The sequence below is a fragment of the Nyctereutes procyonoides genome, unplaced genomic scaffold, assembly GCF_905146905.1.
Source record: "Nyctereutes procyonoides isolate TBG_1078 unplaced genomic scaffold, NYPRO_anot_genome, whole genome shotgun sequence".
In the NCBI taxonomy this organism is placed as follows: domain Eukaryota; kingdom Metazoa; phylum Chordata; class Mammalia; order Carnivora; family Canidae; genus Nyctereutes; species Nyctereutes procyonoides.
The window spans coordinates 3,407,418-3,423,743 of record NW_026575023.1 but is presented as its reverse complement, the minus strand read 5'-3'; the positions used below and the strand labels follow the sequence as shown (position 1 = coordinate 3,423,743).

General features: G+C 36.4%; 1 protein-coding gene across 1 annotated transcript in view; it reads left to right on the top strand.

The window, feature by feature from the left end:
* The window catches only part of LOC129521302 (transmembrane protease serine 11F), an 84,451-nt gene extending 74,179 nt beyond the window's left edge, over window positions 1-10,272 (top strand). The window contains exons 9-11 of the mRNA XM_055342610.1: window positions 131-390; window positions 2,275-2,417; window positions 6,972-10,272. Of these exons, the coding sequence (XP_055198585.1) occupies window positions 131-390; window positions 2,275-2,417; window positions 6,972-7,130 (562 nt within the window). The 3' untranslated portion in view covers window positions 7,131-10,272. The remainder of the gene's footprint in view (window positions 1-130; window positions 391-2,274; window positions 2,418-6,971) is intronic.
* The last annotated feature ends 6,054 nt before the right edge of the window (window positions 10,273-16,326 follow it).

Here is a 16,326-nt window from a genome sequence, read left to right as displayed (position 1 = left end):
GGGATTATGACCTGAGCCAAAGGCAGATGCTCAACCACTGAGCCACCCAGGTGCACCAAGAAATACAATCTCAATCTCTTTTAAAAGATACAGTTAAAGATCACAAACCTTACTCTTAAATTTTTTGCAGAAATAAAGACCCAAGGCAATGGATTGCTACTTTTGGTACAACCATAACACCACCTGCAGTGCAGCGAAGTCTGGGGAAAATTATCCTTCATGAAAACTACCACAGAGAAACAAATGAAAATGACATTGCTTTGGCTCAGCTTACTACTCGAGTTGAGTTTTCAAATATAGTCCAGAGAGTTTGCCTCCCAGATTCATCTATAAAGTTGCCACCTAAAACAAGTGTATTTGTCACAGGTTTTGGATCCATTGTAGATGATGGTGAGTAGTTCACACTAATATACTTAGTGCAAATTTATCTTGAACTCTAAGGAGCTGTCCTAGGAATCCCTTTTCATACTTTTCGTAAAAATAATGTTGATGCTTCCAATGTGTATGGCCTAGAGCAGAACAGGATGGTGTGGTTAGAAAGTAAAAGGAATCGGGTCCTTTTCCTTGAGTCCACAATTAATTGGAGCAGCAGTGAAAAAGAGGAAAGGCTAATAGAGAAGAGAGGAACGGACAATTTTAGGTGCTACAAGAAGGGCCAAGATACTACTACGGAACTACAAGGGAGTAGTCTAAATTGTGTTTCCCAGAGGTAGAAACTCCTAGTTAGCATATACTTCAGATCACAATCTTAATGATAGCTTTTTAAAGATTTTATTTGTTTATGTATTTATTTATGTATTTATTTATGGAGAGAGAGAGAGCATAGGGGAAACGAGTAGCGGGGGAGAGGCAGAAGGAAAAGGCGAGGGAGAGAATCTTGAGCAAAGTCCACACTGAATGCAGAGCCCGACATGTGGCTCAGTCTCACAACCCTTGAGACCATGACCTGAGCTGAAACCAAGAGTCAGACCCTTAACTGACTGAGCCACTTAGGTGCCCCAATGATATAGCTTTTCTTTTTCTTTCTTTCTTTCTTTCTTTCTTTCTTTCTTTCTTTCTTTCTTTCTGTCTAAATGCTTCCTCATTTTAATGAGGATTTCTGATGATTATAAGCATAAAGTGTTTTGTGAATGTTTTGAGAGTTTTCATTTTGGTTAGTTAATTTAAAATATATTTCTTTTCATCTGTCTCATCTCATGGGTGTTGAAAGATACCTGTTCTATAAATCAGAGACCAGAACTTAAGATTTCTAGGTATTAGCTCATTCCACACTGAAGAGAGAGATCAACTGTTTTAAAGTGGGAAATAAGAAATGCTTAAGGTTCTATCAAAGATCATCCTGAAGAAAGTAAGAGACAAATGCTAATGGATTTTACTTATTTATTTGTAAGTGAGCACAAGCAGGGGGAGGGGCAGAGGGAGAAGCAGACTCCCTGCTGAACGGGGAGCTTTATGGTGGGGTGGGGGGATGGATCCCAGGACCCTGGGATCATGACCTGAGCTGAAGGCAGATGCTTAACCAACTGAGCCACCCAGGAACCCCTGGCTTTTTTTTTTTTTCTTGACAGAGCTCTATTATGTGTAAAATTTCCCAAAAGCCCCATCTCCAACTGGACTTCATGAGATGTTGTTACAAGTCTCCTTTCGTGTTCTCTGCCTTCATCACTAATTTAGGACTACTCACCAACAGCTTCAATCTGGAGTCCTAAGCTACTTCCTTTCCTTCATGTAGCCTCCAACCTTTCTCCATACTGGCATGAGATTGCTAACATATCTTGGGCATTGGTTCTGTTCCCATGCTTCAAGACACCCCTAAATAACGTACTATAACATAGAATAGGGCAAATAGCACTGTGCAGCTCATGCACTGGTTTCTGCTTGAATAACTTTCAGAAAATAAATGTACTTCCCTGAGACTTAGTTTCCTTATACAGAAGAGGGTAGCAGTTGGTCAAGATCAGTAAGGCGAACCCTCTTCTCATGAAAAAAAAGAAGTGTATCCACGAACACTATTACATATGGTTTTGTAGGGGTTCTAATAACTTGAAGATTCACAAATATGATGTAATATTGGAATATGCATGTTTATAGCTCCTTGCATTTAGACACTTATGAAACAACATAAATCAGGCAATAATTCCTTATAATTAATGTTAATAATCTTTTGTTTTTGTTCCTAGGAATATGCAATATATGCGTTTTACATGTTTTAGATACAGTTATATTCAAGGAACACATTTTCTGTTTGTATGTGTATGTTTGTTTGTGTAATAGGACCCACACAAAATAAACTTCGGCAAGCCAGGGTTGAAACCATAAGCACCGATGTGTGTAATAGAAAGGATGTGTACGATGGCCTGATAACTTCAGGAATGCTATGTGCTGGATTCATGGAAGGAAAAGTAGATGCATGTAAGGTAAGTCCAAAGCCAACGCCAAAATTTTGAAAGGAAAATTTCCATTAGCTATTTCTAAACTTGGCGTGTATTTCCTCTGGGAGAGAAAACAAAAAGTCATCTCTTTCACCAAGAATTCAGTTTATTTAATAATCATAATATTAAAAAAAAAATTCTTGTATCGAGTGTTTACTGGGTACCAAGCCAAGTGCTTAGCACTTTTTATATATTGTTTTATTTAATATGGTGAAATCAAAGAGGTACTATTATTATGCCTATTCTGCAAATTAAGAGATAAAAGTCTAATTGCTCCCTATTTCTGGTTCAAACAATTACTGTTCTGTTCTATTTTTTTCTTAAACAAAATTGGAAACAAAAGACAGAGAAATCTCTCCTCTGAAGACCATTTATTCAGCTTTGGCATCATCTCTCGTGCATCTTGTTTTCATTCCCTGGCCTACAAGTCTCTCTCTTCATCCCTCTCTCTCTACAATGATCTTGATACTTGAAACAGCTTTCCTCTCCACCCCAAGCCTGTAGTACTAATGCTGATCCCAAGATTGAAATCTTGGATTTTTAGTTCCTAGGTTTCGTAACCCCCAGTGATCTTCACTTCTCAGTAATCATTTCTAGAGTCACATCCTGGGCCTTGTCACCAAAAATTGTTCCATATCCAAAAATACTAATTCCCCAAATCTTCCTATTTAACAGCTATCTTCAATCCTTCTGGCCTGCATTTTAAGCTATTCCTACTCCTTAGGCCACGCTCTTTATGTTGCACCTCAACCTACCAGTCCTCATCCCCCAACATACACAGCCACACATATGTATATTGTGTCCTTTCTTTGTTTTATTTTGTCCTTTAGCTTTTATCACCATCCAGTATATAATCTATTTTATTTAGATGGTTTATTTTCTGTCTCTCCCACTAACCGAGAATATAAACTTCATGAAGGCACAGGTTTTGGGGGGTCTATTTGATTTACTACTATATTACCAACACCTAACACAGTGCCTGGCACAAATACTTGTTGGCTGAATAAAATGCCACTTTTCTTCGACTTCATAAAAATATATAGACCATTGCTTCTCTGCTTTATCACATTCCATTCATTCTTTCTTCCACTGTCAACTTGTCCAACTTAGATTTCACTATTAATCATTCTCTGAACACTTGCTAATATCCCAAGTTCTCTTCTTGATCTCTCCTTTCAGTGTTTCTGTCTGACAAAATCCCAAAGCTGGAAGAACTCAATTACTTAATCTCTCTCTCTCTCTCTCTCTCTCTCTGCCTGTACCTATGAAGTCAAATGCTCCTGGAAAAATTATAACAGAATACATTGGTACGACTATACGTTCTAGATAACAAAAGTGACAATCTTATTTTTGTGTGTTTTTTTTCAAATCCACCTTCCTCTGAATTTTCCCTACACTTTCCACTTTCCTTAACTTTTGGGTTTTTTTCTACCTTTTTATTCTCAACTGATGATTTGTTTTCCAGTTTTCAAGGAAAAATAGAAGTCATAAGTAGAGGATTTTCTCATCTTCCCAGCACCAAGCGGCAGACCTGTCTTCATCTGAACCCCTTTGCTCCACCTTCAGCTTAGGTCATAAGAGGAAAGTGACCTCTTCTCTGAGGCTGATCCCTTCTCTGCTCATTTTCTTCTTGGCCTTTTGGGGAAGTTTACATTAGCACTGTTTCCTCTCTTTTCATAGTCAAGATTTCTCTTGCAGCTAGATCCTTTTCTATTCATCTCTCTTTTTTAGTTTTTTATTTATTTATTTTTTAAAAAATACTTTATTTATTCATAGAGAGACACACACACACACACAGGGAGGGGCAGAGACATAGGTAGAGGGGGAAGCAGGCTCCCTGCGGGGAGCCCGATGTGGGACTCCAGGATCATTATCCAAGCCAAAGGCAGATGCTCAACTACCGAGCCACCTAGGCATCCTATTCAACTCTCTTAAGTTAAGGCAAAAAAAAAAAAAAAACAAAAACAAAAAACAAAACAACAAAAACAAAAACAAAAACCCAACTTTTTCTTGACCCATAATGCCTTCAGTTAGCACTACATCTTATCTCTTGACTGTGAAATATTTGGGAAAATGTTCATACTCACTGTCTCAATTTTCTCAGCTCCCTTCAAACCATTTCAGTATAGTTTCTGCTGAATCACTTCATCAAAATAGCTCTTCTTGAGGTTTCCACTGATCTACCAATGACCTTCAACAAATATCTTTTTGTTTTACTCTTTTTTTTTTCATCTCCTAGCACCATCTAGTAATGCTTACCACTCCTTCTTTCTTGTCTTCCTTGGCTTGTAATGATTTTCATCTTACATGTCTGTCTGCTTCTTCTCTCTTTCCTTCCCTTGCAGGCTCATTCTCTTAATCCTTGCTATTAAATTTTGGTCTATTCTGCCCCTCTTTTTACTGTATACTTTCTCCCTAGAAGACCTGACTTTCTTCCTTAGCTTCAAATGCCATCCTTTGACAGATGATTCATGAATTTATACTTCTAGTCCCAACCTCCCCTCTGATCTCCAGATTTACATATTCAGTTCCTACTTGACAACCCCCCTTGGATATTTCAAAGATATCTCAAATTCAAAGTGTCACACCTGTCACGCACTCTTCTGCTCTCTGCCCCCTCAACCTGATCCTCTCTTTTTTTTTTGTCTCTATGAAAGGCATCGCCTTTCATTCTGTTTAGCTAGAGACTAGAAGGCACTCTAGCATTCTTTCTCTACCCCTTACCCAATTGATTACCTAATCCCATGGATTTCACCTCCTTAAATATCTCTGTCATCTCTTGCTTCCCTTCTCCCACTTTATCCTCGCTACCTCCACCCCCCGCCATCCAGAGAAATTAGTCATCCAGCTAGTTTCCTTATATTTACCTTTATACTCCTTTACTGCATTAGTCATATGAAAGCCACGATGATTTCTAACAAGATACTAATCTGATATCCTGTTAAACTCCTTCTTAAAAAACGTTAGTGGCTTACCTTCAGTCTTAAGATAGAAAATATAACTTCTAAGAAGGACCCACGTGGTTCCTCAAGGACTAGTTCTCCTGACCTCTCCATTCTCATCACACAGCACTTGCCCCCTTGCTGTCTTCTCTTCAGTCCTCCTTTTTTTCCCCCCAGACTTTTGTGTATGCCAGGCTCCTACATGCCAAAGAGCATTTGCAATGCTGTTCCCTCTGTTTAGAATATCTTATATCCCCACCTTCCTTTTCATGGCTAAATCCTTTAGATATTAGCTCAATTACATCTCATCAGGAGATGAAATATGTGGGCTGGTTTAATATTGTTTTTATAACCTAAACTTCAAGTTTATGAGTATAGGGAACATTTACTTTTGGTCATCATGAATCCTGAATGCCCATCAGGATGCCTGGGACACAGTTGGAACTCAGTAAATACTTGATAAAAGTAGTTGATAAAAGGATAAATGAGTGAGGTGGAAGAAGCACAGAGAGGTTAATTATCTTACCATAAGTCACACAGCCAGCAATTAACAGAGCTAGTCTTGAAACTTAGCAGTTCAATTACTAAGACCATACTTTAAACCACTACATGTATATCTGTTTATTTACTTAATTGTCCTTGTTCCAAAACAGATTTAAGAGGGCTTATATAAAATCCAACAAGCAAACATAAATTAGAATTAGGTGTATGAAAGACAAGAAGACCAAGCTCGGGAAAGCTGTTCTATGCTAAGACAAATTGTAATATTTTAGTAATCTATGATATAAACTGTCTTGTATCTATTCTAGTTTGATATTAGTAGTTTGTGAGGAATCCTGTAGTTTTCATTTGAATGACTTCAGTTCCTGTAGTTTGCATTTGAATGGTGTCAGTTTATGTCCACTTTTCAATTTGACCTAAGGAAGCACTACTAAGTTTTGAGTGTGCCTAAGTGTTTGAGAAGCCTAAAGTCATTAAGATAAAACCTAACATCAAAAAATCGGAAGCCAAGTAACTTGTGCAGAAGGAATACACAGAAAACTTGGGGTGGTTTGGTTAGAGTATAATTGGGGGAGGGTGTGCATAAGGTAGATTTTTCTGGTTTTCAGAAATTGTAATTTTTTTGATGTGCTATTTCAATTTTTAGTAGCAAATGTGTATGTAGAGGATCTTATTAAAATTGAGACTTATTTGAATAAAAAAGTCTATAATATAGAGTCTAACTTTACTCAGAGATCATCAAAACTTTCCACCTATGCTCCCAAATACTAACTTTTATATATATGTATTTACTAAATCATGCATAAGTTATCTAATCAAACTAGAAAAAAATCCAAAGATATTGAACCAGAAATAGTGTAACCATTCCTTATGAATGAGGTTTAGCCTTTCTAGAAAACAATGCACTTTAATGTCTTGGACAAAATTTTAACTCAATTCAGAGAAACACATCATATAATTTATTTCTAGTCTGGCTGCCTGTTCCATGTACCAATTTCCTCCCCCCCCCCCCCATGGAAGGGAGATATTGCAGTGACTTTATTCCTGAATTAAATTGGATTTAATAATTTTAAATGTATTTTTGTTTTTTCTCAAGGGTGATTCTGGTGGACCACTGGTTTATGATAATCATGACATCTGGTACTTAGTTGGTATAGTAAGTTGGGGACAGTCATGTGCTCTGCCCAAAAAACCTGGGGTCTACACGAGAGTGACTCAGTATCGAGAATGGATTGCTTCAAAGACTGGCATCTAGTGTGAATTGTCCATGAATTATATCCGTGGCACACGAAGCTGAAGTCCCTGCATGTTGTCTATTATTTATAGTCATGTGGTTTGGATCAGGTTTTTTTCTGGATGTCAAGAAATCCTCTGACTCAGACTAATTTAATATAACAAGGTGGTCTTTGCATAGAGAACTCTTTCTACCCTGAGGGAGGAAGACACAGCAAATGGCAATTGAACCAACTCTTCACTCTTCACCAGGGAAACTGATGCTTATTAATAAGATGAGTATTTACAAATCTTTTCCTCTGATGGAAGACAAGAAACATCATTTTTTCACAGAATATGAGGAGCTCCCAGGCTGCCAAAAACTTAATATATAATGTCCTGGAGCATTTGTAACCCTTGTAGCAAAACATCATTCCCCGAGAATTCAGAGCTTCAACATTCTAAAACTAATGGCTGGACATTCAATGGCTAGAATGGAGAAGTATGGACTTACAATGTAACTTGAACTCCAACCTGGGTTTGTAAATAATAATACAAAGGATTATCATTAACAAGAAGAGTTGCCATTTAAAACATGTTTGAGTGTATCTGAATGTATTGTTAATATTGTTATATACATAAGCACTAGCTTCAGGATGCATGTTGTATTGCTAAAGAAGCATTTTTGATTCATTCTTTAACAGCATCTTGCTGTTAATATATCTGTTGAAGTTGGGCCAGGAAGAAGAAAAAGGAAGAATCTTGGGAGCATTTTTCCATGTGGACAAAGAATATAAAAAGAACTAATGGGACATAGGCACACAAGGTTGTTTTCAAAAGATAAATAGGGAGAATACTCCTTAGATTTTTGGTGGAATGAGCTGTCCAATTATTTATTTAGAAATATTTACATCAGCATATTGTAACTGGTGCTTTTGTAAGTCTTCAGTTCTCTGACAGGTCAGATATCTATCAGATTGGGAGAATTGATTTGTATAAGCACTTAGAACAGTACCTCGTGTATATTGAGCACTGTGTGGATGTTCCTTGTATATGGAGGAAAGGAATGCCTCCATGAGCTTTAAGATAAACTAAGTTAATTTGTCAAATGAGTGAATGACTTTGGTGCTTAAATACAGCCCAGAGTCTAGTGGTAGAGACACAGGCTTTGGGGCAGCCCGGGGGCGCAGCGGTTTAGCGCCTCCTGCAGCCCAGGGCGTGATCCTGGATCCAGGATTGAGTCCCTGGTCGGGCTCCCTGCATGGAGCCTGCTTCTCCCTCTGCCTGTGTCTCTGCCCCTCTCTCTCTCTGTCTCTATGAATAAATAAATAAAATCTTAAAAAAAAAAAGAGAGACACAGGCTTTGGAACCACCTGCCCAAGCTTAAATGTTGGCTCTGCCACATATGAACTGTGTGTCCTTGCACCAGTTTCCTAACATCTCTGTGCATCAGCACTTTCATCTCTACAATAGAAATAAAAATACTGTCTACCTCATATGGTTGTTATGAGGATTAAATGCATTAATAGAAGCAAAGCGCTTGGAATAGTGTCTGCACAAAGTATCTCAATAGGGACTACCTACTATTAATTATTATTAATGTGCCTTGGACTCAATGAAACCATATGCTTTTAAAAAGCTATCCTTTAAAATCATGTATTTGATGTCAGAATGCTTAAATTACACTGTAAAAAAACCCTAAGTAAAATACTCGATTTTTAAAATCATTTTTGATATCTCAGTATATTTGCGACTATGTCTCTCATAGACACAGTTGCCTGGTACATGGTCGTCTGTCACCAGGGTTATGACTAGAGATGCAGCAGTATTCATCCTTAGGGCTCAGATGTGAGACCGCAAGTACTAGATTTGTTCTGATTTATCAGAGAAAAATCTAGCCTGTTTCTTTAGTGACAAAGTTTTGTTAATTTTTATGTGTGTTTATCTGTAATATATGTAAGCAAGATAAATCTAACTTTAAAGTTTTCCTAGTTATTATTTACATCTTGATATTATAATACAATAAACACAAAAGATCATCCTTGTATACTTTCCTTTTAAAAAGAAAATGTCACCAAATTTCTGAATTGATGACAACTAATAACTAAACATCAGTAGAAGAGCAGAGTAAAAACTTCAATGTTTATAGTTTCTTCTATATGCAGAGAAACACCCAAAGCTTTCTAGAGAATATTTAGTAAATTTAAGAAATATTTGATTCAAGACTGACCTTTTTATATTAAAGCTAAACAAAATCTTTGTTAAAAACAGGAAAACAAATCTGTATATAAAATAAATAAATCTCTACTGTGTAAGTTCTATAACAATGAATATATGCTTTTGTGTAGCTATATTTACATTTCATAAGATTGATAGCTTTTTTGCATGTATCTGTGAAACTGTACACTGACTTAGATAATCAATGCTCAATTCAATTCAAGATATTTTAATTCAAATGAGAGGAATAAGTACAAAAGGCCATAAGTAAATCTGAGAAATGGAAAAATAGATTTTTAAAAATGTTTTTAGCTTGCTATCTGACCTATTGAGTGTTGTTATAGGAATCATGCAATACCTTTTACCTCATGTTTTCCATCTATCAAATGAGATATTAAATGATCTACCTCCTGGCATTGTTGTGAGGCTTTCTTGTTGAGTAAGTTGAAAAGTTGAAGAATGTTTAAAGCCTGCAAAAAAATGCAAAATGTATTATTGTAAACTGTTATCAGTACAGACGCTGCTGCAAATACATGGATTGTAAAAAAGTGTGTTTTTTTTACAGTATTGACATTTTTATTTATCAATAGTATTGCCTTATGAATTTTGCAAAAATATTGTGGTTTTTAAAAAAGCAAACCTGGTTTTGCCTCGTGTTGTAAATGTTATAGTAATATTCATGTCTTAAAAAAAACTACAATTTGTTTGATGCATTGTTTGAAAGACAGGTCAAATCTATTAAACTGACAGTAAACAATACAGCACAAAATCCCTGTAGAATCCTGATGGAATTTGGGGTGCCATGAAAACTAAAGGGTTAGTTTTAGTGCTAGAACAAGATTGGACCAAAATTTTTGCAATATTTAACCATCTCTCAGTAAAAATCGTAGTTCAACAACAATAAGAACAAAAATATATTAATGGGAATCTACCCTTTTCAACTGAATAAATCTGTCACGTTGTTAATATGTTTGTTTTGGGGGGCGCTGTGTTTAAGGCATTCCTTCATGTAATAATGAAAACGAAAAACAACCCTCGGCCAGTCCAGTGTTCTTCCCACTACTCTCATCTGAGTTATGCAGGTGTCACCAGCCAGGAATATTGCAGTTCTAGAAGTCACTGGAGTTAGATAGTTGCAATCCAGTGTTTCTCCATGCAAAAACAAAGCAAAACAAAACAAAACAACAGTGAGGTAAGTTAAATTCACATGGTTTTCAGCAAAGCATCATTGGATGAAAACAGTTTTACAACTAGGATAAATACCACCACTTAAAAGTAGACCCAACTATACCTAAAGAAATGAGGGTAATTTTTATGAGGCAAAGCTCCAGAACTGGTTAACTGACAGTAATTTAAACCTTTAATATGGTAGAAATGAAAATTCTATACTATTTTTAAGTGAGGAGTAGCAAAAGATTTTGAACTCTACTAAACAACAAATGTCTATTTTTCGCTTTCCTCTTTTTACTGCCTCAGAAAATCTGTTTTATAAACAGATAAAGCTACAGAAAGCCCACGAAAATGTAGTATATTAAAAATTTTGATTAAGCTGTTTTGGTACATACCTACAATAAATATTCTTTTACAGGTTTCAATATTTTCTTTGTCTTTAAGTTTTAATTGTAGCTAATGAGAATGAAAGTAATGCAATCATATCATACAATTAAAAACTAATAAAACTTTATTTCCTACTGCCTTCAATCTCTGCAATGAGACATTGACCTATCTACCTCATGATATTTATGAAACTTCCCTGTTGAATAATAACATCCAAAAGTCAGAACATGTTTAAAGCTTGTTTGAAAAGTGCAAAATATATTACTAGGTACTGATCACACAACTGATGACAAACTTGCACTAAGATTGTCGTTATGTTTTTATATTGTGTTACCGTTTTCATTTATCCATACTATCACTTTGCATAGTTTGCAAATACTATTGTTTTGTTGAAATTATATTTAGCATTTTCTTGAAAAGAAATAGCATATAATACAACTCAAATACATTATTTTTAATATTAATTTATTGCAAAAAGAAAAATAGGCAAATGAAATGGTTTTTCACTTAATAGCTTTATAATCCAGGGACACCTGGGAGGCTCAGTCAGTTAAGCGTCTGACTCTTGATTTCAGCTCAGGTCATGATCTCAGGGTCATGAGATCAAGCTCCCCATTGGACTCTGTGCTCAAATATTTAAAATTACTTTTAAAAGTTATTATATAGTTGACCATGGAAAATAAGAAAAGTAGTCCAAAGTAAGCATTTAACAAAGTATATTTTTAAAACTCTGCTTTGTAACATTTTAGTCTATATCCTGGATTATTAAAAGTTCTGTAAGTAACAAAGCTATGCAATAAAGAGAATGCGAAGCAGTTGTCTAGCTTTCCTGTGAAGTTCTATTTTTATACACTTTGTTCTATTGTCAGAATCTATGTCCCACCTTTTATTTAAAAATGTGGTTTCACAGAAAAGGAGATCATCCTGTTAGATTTTCTTCTCTTTCTACTCCCAAACTTAGGTGTTCTCTGTAAAAGATGTTCAGATGCCCACTTTTCAAATATTTCCAGAGAGAAATTTCATAAATGCATGGGACTGCCTTCTTAATGGTTTTAATAACCACTTTCTTTCTTTAAAAAAAAAAGATTTTATTTATTTATTCACGAGAGACACACAGAGAGAGTCAAGACAGAGGCAGAGGGAGAAGCAGACTCCCTTTTGGGAGCCTGATGCGGAACTTGATCCCAGCACCCCAGGATCATGACCTGAGCCAAAGACCTGAGCCAAAGATGCTCAATCACTTGAGCTACCCAGGCATCCCTAAGAACCACTTTTCATCATCTGTATAATCGACCAAAAAGAAGAGGTTATAAAGCAACCAAAATAGTTTTTGAGGGGTCTTAGGAAATGCAATCCAGGAGACAGAGTGGACAGAAACTGAAAATGTGCTCCGGACTGTAAGCAGGGGAATGCAGTTACAAAGGCAAAAACCACAAGGTTACTTAACTTGTTTTGAAGGAATTATGCTTGGTGCTGACAGAGCTAAATTATGTAACACATTTATTGACTATTTAGCTAAGAGGTGTTACAATATCTCTATTTTGGTCCAAAGTAGAAAGATGTGTTCCAGAGGGTGGGCCAGGAGCAATTGACAAGTTGCAGCTGACAAAAGTAAAAAGTCCATGGTGTCACCAAAATTGAAAGAGGAGGCAAGCATAGGCCTGCCTCCTGAGTGTCTTCCTGACCCTATTTCAAATAACTCTCAGTGATGCTTACTTCACCTTTGAAATCTTTCACAGTATTCAAAACAAGCACTTTTTGCTAAACCTCAAACAAATATTTTCCTGTTTAGATCTATGTGGAGACTCCTGAATTTTGGGGATAAATGTTCAATCCATTAGTGTTTGTCCTACAAGGGATAATTCTTAGGAAAAGAGCATTAGGAAGTTGAATGAACAGGCTGAGATGCCATGAAGAAAAGGAGAATTTAAACATCAATAGAATCTGAAAGTAAAAGAGAAGCTTTTGGAAAGACAGATATTAAGCAACGGCTACTTGATAAAAGTTTCAGAGAAAAGTGAATAATAATAATAATAATAGTTGGACTCAAGGACTAAAGGCCTTTTTTTTTTTGCTTCTGAAATATTTTATTGGCTGTGTACAAGTGATTGCATATCATTGTCTGAACCAGCAGGAAGTCAACTATCAAACATACAGTTTTCCAAGTGAAAGGCAATTTAATTTTCAGGAACCAATGTCATCATATATCCCAAGTCTCCAACCAACTTTCCAGTCCCTTCACCAGGTGTCTTAAAATCTGATTATTCTGAATTACTAAACCCATGTTAGTTTACACTAAGATTCTGTGGTTATGCTACATATTCTTGTTCCCCTTGGTTGAGGGAAGCCTAAGCTTATGTTAATAACTTGCTCAAGGGTTATAAAGTGATACAGGTAAGAACAGATTGACATGTTTTAACTGCAGAGTCAGGGATTGTAGCTATAATGATCTGACTTTTAAAAATCTTTTTTTTGTTGTTGTTTTGTCTTTTAACAGATTTATCAGCAGGTTGCAGGGGAACATGGCCTTGAGGACTAAAATAGTAATAATAGTTGGACTACCAAAAAAAAGTATTTTTTTAAAGTAAAAGAAATGGATGATTGATATATCCCCTTAAAAAATACTACAGGAACATAATAACTAATACTTTTTGAGAGAGAGAGGGCACATAATTGTATCAGCTTAACTATTTCTATTTTTAAAAATCTTCCAATCCTTATAAATTCTTACATACAGTTTAAAAAGTTGACACACAGCATATATAAAATTATGTTGTTTTTTCATCTGAGATTATATTATACATTTTTCAATGACTATGTGGTTTGATATAATCATCATTTTTTTAAATTGAAGTCCGATTTGCTAACATATAGTATAACACCCAGTGCTCACCCCATCAAGTATCCCCCTGAGTGCCTGTCACCCAGTCACCCCATACCCCCAGTCACCTCCCCTTCCACAACCCTTTGTTTGTTTCCCAGAGTTAGGAGTCTCCCATGTTTTCTCACCCTCTGATATTTCCCACTCTTTTCCCCTCTTTTCCCTTATACTCTCTTTCACTATTTCTTTCATTCCCCGTATGAGTGAAACTATATAATGTTTGTCCTTCTCTAACTGACTTACTTCACTCAGCATGATACCCTTCATTTCAATCCAAGTTGAAACAGATGGTGGGTATTTGTCCTTTCTGATGGCTGAGTAATATTCCATTGTATCTATAGACCACATCTTCTTTATCCATTCACCTGTTGAAGGACATTGTGACTCTTTCCATAGTTTGGCTATTGTGGACATTGCTGCTATGAACATTGGGGTGCAGGTGTCCCAGTGTTTCACTACATCAGTGTTTCACTACACTATCTTTGAGGTAAATACCCACAGTAGTGCAATTGCTGAGTTTAGGGTAGTTCTATTTTTAACTTTTGAGAAACCTCCACAGTTTTCCACAGTGGCTGTACCAGTTCACATTCCCACCAACAGTGCAAGAGGGTTCCACTTTGTCCATATCTTCTCCAGCATTTGTTGTTTCCTGTCTTGTTAATTTTTGCCATTCTCAGTGGTGTGAGGCGGTATCTCATTGTGGTTTTGATTTGTATTTCCCTGATGGCAAGTGATGCAGAGCATTTTCTCATGTGCTTGTTGGCCATGTCTATGTCTTTGGTGAAATTTCTGTTCATGTCTTTTGCCCATTTCATGATTGGATTGTTTCTTTGCTGTTCAGTTTAATAAGTTCTTTATAGATCTTCAATGCTAGCCCTTTATCTGATAGGTCATTTGCAAATATCTTCTCCTATTTTGTAGGTTGTCTTTTAGTTTTGTTGACTGTTTCTTTTGCTGTGCAGAAGCTTTTTATCCTGATTAAGTCCCAATAGTTAATTTTTGTTTTTGTTTCCCTTGCCTTCATAGAGGTATTTTGCAAGAAGGTACTGTGGCCAAGTGAAAAGGTTGTTGCCTGTGTTCTCCTCTAGGATTTTGATGGATTCTTGTCTTACATTTAGATCTTTCATCCATTTTGAGTTTATCTTTGTGTATGGTGTAAGAGAATGCTCTAGTTTCTCATTCTTCTGCACATGGCTGTCCAATTTTCCCAACACCGTTTATTGAAGAGACTGTCCTTTTTCCAGTGGATAGTCTTTCCTGTTTTGTCGAATAGTAGTTGACCATAGAGTTGAGGGCCCATTTGTGCATTCTGTATTCTGTTCCATTGATCTATGTGTCTGTTTTTGTGCCAGTACCACACTGTCTTGAAGATCACAGCTTTGTAGTACAGCTTGAAATCTGGCATTGTGATGCCCCTGGCTTTGCTTTGCTTTTTCAATATTCCCCTGGCTATTTAGGGTCTTTTCTGATTCCACACAAATCTTAAGATTATTTGTTCTAAATCTGTGAAGAAAGTCCATAGTATTTTGATAGGGATTGCACTGAACATGTACATTGCCTGGGTAGCATAGACGTTTTGACAATATTAATTCTTCTAATCCATGAGCATGAAATATTTTTCCATCTCTTTGTGTCCTCCTCAATTTCTTTCAGAAGTGTTCTATAGTTTTTAGGGTATAGATCCTTTACCTCTTTGGTTAGGCTTATTCCTAGGTACTTTTGCTTTTGGATGCAATTGTAAATGGGATTGACTCCTTAATTTCTCTTTCTTCAGTCTCATAGAAATGCCACTGATTTCTGGACGTTGATTTTTGTATCCTGCCACATTGCTGAATTGCTGTATGAGTTCTAGCAATCTTGGGGTGGAGTCTTTTGGGTTTTCTATGTACAGTATCATGTCATCTGCAAAGCAGAAGAGTTTGACTTTTTCTTTGCCAGTTTGAATGCCTTTTATTTCTTTTTGTTGTCTGATTGCTGAGGCTAGGACTCCTAGTACTATGTTGTAATCATCATTTTTTAATCGCTATCTTTGAGTTGCCACATCAAATAGTTACACTACAGAGACCTGGCCCAGAAAGACAGGTTTGCCTGCTATCAACTAAATTTTATACCAAGCTCATGAACTATAAACTAAGGCATCCTTCATGAACCCTCTAAGTACTGAACCAAGAAGAGCCCTGTAATCACCCATCCTTTCCACCTTTGTTTCTTTCACCTTATGCCTGTGGCTTCTTCTACGTCTCCTCATATTGCTCTTTGTCTTCCCTCCTGGTTTAACATTTCTCTACTATCCTCTTTCTCAGTTGGTTCCACTGAGAACCAACTTGCTTCTTTTTATTAAAATATTCCCAGATCTTCAGCCTCCTTATTTATTTTTATTAAAATATTCTTAGATCTTCAGCCTCTTCACAGAATGTCCCCCCACCATCTTACTGAAGACTGAATGTCCCCATCTAACACGTCTCCTCACGGGCAGCCTCTCACGTGATTGCTCTTTTTCTCTAGAGTCAAAATTCTTGCAACATATAACTAAAAGCTTCCAAATACTTGTATAGTTTTCCAACAATTACTGCTACACACTAAT